The sequence below is a fragment of the Oculina patagonica genome, chromosome 4, assembly GCF_052425735.1.
Source record: "Oculina patagonica isolate OP01 chromosome 4, crgOcupat, whole genome shotgun sequence".
In the NCBI taxonomy this organism is placed as follows: domain Eukaryota; kingdom Metazoa; phylum Cnidaria; class Anthozoa; order Scleractinia; family Oculinidae; genus Oculina; species Oculina patagonica.
In genome coordinates, this window is record NC_135761.1 from 44,820,780 (window position 1) to 44,826,784 (window position 6,005).

General features: G+C 39.2%; 1 protein-coding gene across 1 annotated transcript; it reads right to left on the minus strand.

Annotated features, from left to right (window-relative positions):
- Positions 1–2,191: 2,191 nt before the first annotated feature.
- Positions 2,192–3,166, minus strand: LOC144648504 (adenosine receptor A2a-like). Its single transcript, XM_078508037.1, has one exon. The coding sequence runs from the start codon at positions 3,164–3,166 to the stop codon at positions 2,192–2,194; it is 975 nt and encodes a 324-aa protein (XP_078364163.1).
- Between the last annotated feature and the right edge of the window lie 2,839 nt (positions 3,167–6,005).

Consider the following 6,005-nt stretch of genomic DNA (forward strand, 5'->3'; position numbering starts at 1 on the left):
CTCCGATTCTGATTGGTGTAAATTGATCACGTGACGCGATAGTGTTCATCCGCAGAGGAAACTATCAGCCCATGGTGCCTGTCTGAGAAAAATGCCCGAATAGTGCCCGCCCCAGAAATTTTTTGTAAACAAAAAGAACAGACAAAAGAACCCAACCAAACTCACTGCATTTAGTGGGTTCCTTGTCTGGTTGTTGCTCGTTTTTGAATGGGCGCGCGGAAGAAAATTTAGTGGTAACAATAAAACAATAAAGTGTTTTTGTCTCGGAACTATCGGTCTGATTGTTGTCCCTTGAATTTGATGTTCTTGAAACTAGCATATTAGCCCTCGAGGCTTCGCTTTTCGGGCTAATATTTGTTTTAAGAACATCAAATTTCCGCGGAGCAACTATCAGCCGATAGTTCTTTGACAGAAACACTCTACTGTTAAAATAGAAAACAATGGAAGAGCCGATCAGAGTCGTTGATTTGCAATCGAATGCGGATTAGTATCGCGCGCAAGTAAATTAGACAGCTCGCTCTTGGCCTCTATTGGCCTTTGATAGTTGTCACTGGGCTTCGCCCCTTGCCAACTGTCAGGCGATAGAAACCTCAAGCTCGCCGTCTAATTGTTAATTACTGACTGTTTAAGATTGCTTGAGGAAAGCAAACATTGAGAGGTACATTTCACGCTAGAGGAATGCAAATAAGATTGCCAATTGCCATGAGCACGTAAACATGTCGATAATTCCTCTTAATGACCCCTTGCTAAATGGTTTCTTTTTTCGAACGCCCAGTGGAATTTAGGAGATGAACACTTGGGGCTGCTCTTCAAACTACATTTTCAGCGTTGAATGGCAAAACACCGCGGATAGGATTCAGTATGTAAGTGTCCGTCAGTCCAAAGTGTACGGCTTTAAGCTGTCTCTAGTAGATAAGGCACTGGACTCCGGATCGAGCGGTCTGGCTGGGACAGAGTCCTGGCGGGGTTACTGTGTTGTCTTCTTGGGCAAGACACTTTAATCTCGCATTGCCTCTCTTCACCCAGGTGTATGAATGGGTACCGGAAATTAAAGGATGAGGGTTAACTATTCGATGGACCAGCATCCCATGCAGGATCGAGCAGAAATACTCCCAGTTGCTTCACGCTTATGAAACTGGGTATAAACTGCGACCCGGTGAGCTGCCTGGCTCGAATGCAAACTTCTAATCAGTTCTCCGTTCTGGAGATTGCGTTTCGTATTTTTCTTGTGCGATTTATTCTAATATATAATTTCTAGAGGAGGGGTTGGTGCCTCACCCATCCCTGTCCCCCTCCATCTCCGCACACCATCCCAATCAGAGAGCCTGCTTAGGCTTAGCTGTTGTTGTTCATACAAATAAAAACATGAAGCGATATAACCCTATCCAGACCGGGGGGGGGGGGCGGAAAGTGTCCGCGCTGACTTTGAACGCTTATAACTTTTTCAAGACCCATCCAAACGCTGCCTAACTTTGCGAGTTTATCTAAAATTTATCTGGGAATAATTTGGTAGGACAGGTTGTTGTTTCAGGAACTTGACGTCACCATGGCAACGGCATTTTGACAGGCATGTTTTCCCAAATTTTTAATTTTCGTGTTTCTATTTATAAAAAAATATCTTTAATGCAATTGTTTTCACCTTTTTACGGTTTTTAAGCACAGTTTTATTGATTTTAAGTACTTTCCAGTAATTTTTAGTGGATTTCTGACGTTTTGGAAAAAATTCGAATTCCAAGATGGCGGATCCAAGATGGCGGCTGTTTTGACATTACTAATTGTCACGTGATGTGACGTCATCATCCCACGTGACGTATACCAAAAGATAGATTTTCGGACAGACTATGTATTCTCTAAGTTTCATTGTGATTGCTTAAATATTCTGGAAGTTACTCTGGAAGTCCCCCCCCCCCCCCCCGGTCTGAAAAGATCCAAAAAAGGCCGGTCTGAATAGGGTTAAACAAAAAACACACGCGGATGAGTTCCCGAATTGTGCCTCGAAGTATAGAAAGATAAACACACATTTAAAAAAATAGCGCTCAATTGCATTTATTTTCAAATTTAATAACACAAATGCAGTATTATTTTAATAACGCCAACGTTAAAGTGCTCTTTATGATATTTACAAATTGAGTTAAATATATTGTCCGCGTTTTTTACTATGGCGACGCCGTACAGGTTTCCTGATCGAGTTCTAGTTCAGTTCTTCAATGTGATTTTCGTGTGGAGGCAAATTCTCACTGTTAATGGTGTTAATGTTGTTGACATTTGCCTGCTCCGCGTTTTGTTGATCTCCATCATGTCCTTGTCCTGCTTCAACTCTGACCACAGCGTTGGGCGATCCAAACATTCGCATCTCAATTTCTTCGGCCTCAGCAACGTTTACAGTTCTAAAAATTAACTCAATAAACGCTACGCGAAACTGTTTCATTCTGACCGAGTAGATAAGTGGATTTAGGAACGAGTTAAATATTATCACCCAGCCGGCTGGCAGGAGACATGCATACAGTGTTGCTATAGACATGCTACTTCCATATTTTACTACAACAAGTCTAGCAACGCAAACGGGTATAAAACAAAGGAATAGTACTGAAACGACGATAGCTGTCAGTTTAAAGGCCTTTTTGTCTTTCAAACATTTCTGCCTTGCCTCTTCTGTAACTTGTTGGGTTGAAAGTTCCTTTTGGTGTCGACGAACCACACGGTAGACCGTGATTTGGAAGAAAACAGTCATGGCAAGAGACAGACCAATAAAAGTGTTATTGATGACAAAATATGCAGTCTTGTCAACGATTAGAGGAATGTGCAAAACAAGGGAAAATAACCACGCCATAGCAGAACCAAACAGTAAACGAGTTTCGGTGACAAGTCCGGTATTGTACGCGTAAGCGTGCTTCATGGCTAGATATCTTTCCCCACTTATTAAGGTCAGGTGGAAAAGGGAAGCCCAACCCAGAACAATCGTAAAAATTGGTGTGAGATTTTGCAAGGCACACGATCCAGTCGTTGTGTCGCCGAGAATGATGGATATTATTAACGCTGCAAACATGGGTTGAACAATCAAACCTACCATCAAATCCGTCGTGGCCAAACATGCGAGTAGTATGTTAGGCTTGTTGGTTCTGAGTCGGGATTTCGTTTTCACAGCTATTATGACCAGCGCGTTCATGGCAGCGGTAAAAGAACATGTCACGATGTTGATCGCTGCGAGGAAGATAAGAACGGCTTTAACTTCAGTGGCAGAAGGTGGTAGTGTTCCTCCGATGGTCTTGTAGAGGTATCACCTCGAGGTTTGACTGGCTGAAGTTCATCGTTTCTCTTTTTCGGTTGTTCTCGCTGGACTGTTGAATTCAGTGAACGTATCTCTCTCCTGTCTACTCGAAACTGACTTCTTCAAATTTGCCTCCCTCGTTGATAAATCTTTTTCCCCTGGCATTTTTCTAGTTTTGTGTTTAAGTTTCAATTAACCGCTTTCCATATTTGGAAAGTAACAAAAAAGAAGGCAACTTTATTTTGATGCATGTAATCCCTACATTATTCCTGTTTTATTATGCCTTTCTTGTCTATAAATCCCTTTAGCTGCCATTTTTCCAGTCTTGTTCATGTTTCAATTAATCGCTTTCTATATTCGGAAATTTAGGCAACCTTTTTTTTAAATAGATGCAATCCCTACATTATTCCTGTTTTAATATGCCTTTCTTGTCTATAAATCCCTTCAGCTGACATTGTTCCAGTCTTGTTCATGTTTCAATTAATAATCGCTTTCTATATTCGGAAATTAAGGCAACTTTATTACAACAGATGCAAATCCTACATTATTCCCGTTTTAATAGGATCAACAACGAATGACAGGGCAGAACGCAAAATGGCCAATCAGCGAAAAGTTACTTAAGTGTGCGTGCACTTGTGTCGTGTTTGGTGGGAGAGAAAACTGTTTTCCTTCTGCATTTAAAACAAATGAACACCGTCGATTAAATCCCTCAATTTGAACTGCGTAGACTGTTCTTTTGTCCTATTAAATAGTTATCAAACTGTAACAGCAGTATAGATCACACGCTTTTTTAATGGCGTTTAAAACACCAAACACAAAATTGTTCTACACACGAAAAAATAAACTCCAAAAAACAAACCCAAACCGACCGTCAACGTTACTGTTTTATGAATGTGGCATCTGCAATGAAGGTCGATGAGATTCATCGAATTTTGTTTGACTTTTTATGACACCGTGCTCCGATTTGTACGCTGTACGTCGGTTGTGCATGATTTACTAAAGGCATTGAATGCTAATGGGAAAAATAATGAAGAAAACAAACTCAGTGTTGTGGATTAACCTAATGCACGTCTTTCAATTTATCCTACTTATTGTGAATTCTTATTTTTTGCGACAGTTTTCTTTAACAAAATAGCAAAAACGTGAACGTTTGATGTGGCGGACATTCTATGTACTAAGGTCATTCAGTCGGTTGTGATACAAATGCTGAAAATCGACGAAAATATAAAACGCAATCATAATTGGGTCGGCAAAAATAAAAAATAAACCTAAATTCTCTCTTTGAAAACATCTGCCGCATTTCCCAATTTCAATGGGCGTTTTCAGAAGGTTATAAATAGTCTACAAATCTAACTGAAATCTGAACTTAGTACAAACTTTGTACAAGTTTACAAGTAAAAAAGCTTTCACTTTTAAAGGGACTATGTCACGGATTTTACCAGATTTTTGAACAGCTAAAATTTATATTTTTGTCGCTTGAAACCTAGAAATAATAGTCCATTTTTGTTAAAAATTGCTATATTAGAGCACTGAAACTGTTAATTAGCATTATTGGCTGCGGATGGCGCGGATGGAAACGGATTGCATATTTGAAAACGTAAGGCAAACGTTTTCAAATTGTTTCCGCGCGTCTTCAAAAAATCGATTTTTATAGCCGTAGCTTGATTTCTTTCCACAAATTAAGATTATATCTTACTTTAGATGTTCAAAGATATGAGTTAGGTTGCCTTCCATTAATTTCAGAACAGTTTAGACCAAAAATCTGCGAAATCTCCGTGACATAGTCCCTTTAAGGGAAAGTTGCTACCTTGCTGCATTTAAACTCAGTTACAAGTGAATCTAGATCGACTAAGTAAATCCCAAAATGTTTATAGCCGTGTTAGCAGTGTCCCCTTATTAGTATGGTGTATTATTCCCAGGCTATAAGGTTTTGACACTTTAATAAAGTTCTCACTCACACTCACTCACTCACTTGGATGTTCATAAGATTGTTTTGGCAGCTATTTATTTTAAAACACACATTTCTCACACCACCATGTCGATCGAGTGGAATTTCTGCAAATATATTAAATATATTAGGAGGCGGCGTGGCCTAGTGGTAGGGCGCTTGACTTGTAATGGATAATCTTTATTTAAAAACACGGCCAAATCATCAGCTAATACAACTTATGCGGCTAATGCAAATAATTCGGGGGCATGGGTTCAAATCCACCTCCCTGACACTAGATAGATTTGTCTTCGGTCGTCCCGAATTCATCTTCTTTACGCTTAGAAAATAGCCAACTGGTTAGCCTCCTGCCAGTTGGGGTTTTTAACAAGCCTGTTATGTTCGATTTGCAATATTTGTTTATTTATTTACAGTGTCCATAATTAGCACAACAGTGCTAAATACATTGACACTTAAATAAAGGGATTTATTTTTTTATTTATTTTTAAGTTTCATCAGAAAGGAGAATTGAAAGGAGTTGGTTCAGCACGGCTAATCGTTTGCACTAAACATTTTATTCGAGCCGGTGGTTAGACGCGTACCAATTTTAAAAATCTTAAAAATCTTCTGATGTAGATCAACTCATTCTTGTACTAATATTTAGATTTGGGGTTATTTTGGCCTAGAAAATTGGACGTAAAGTTTAGCCGTGTCTTTATCAGATATAAAGACACTCATTAAACATTAATTTCTTTTGTATTTTCTTTATGAATTATTAATGAGTTTTACAGTCCAAACACATTTTTTTGT

Excerpts from the sequence above, each read along its gene's own strand:
- LOC144648504 (XM_078508037.1), bottom strand. The coding sequence starts at position 3,166 with ATGAACGCGCTGGTCATAATAGCTGTGAAAACGAAATCCCGACTCAGA.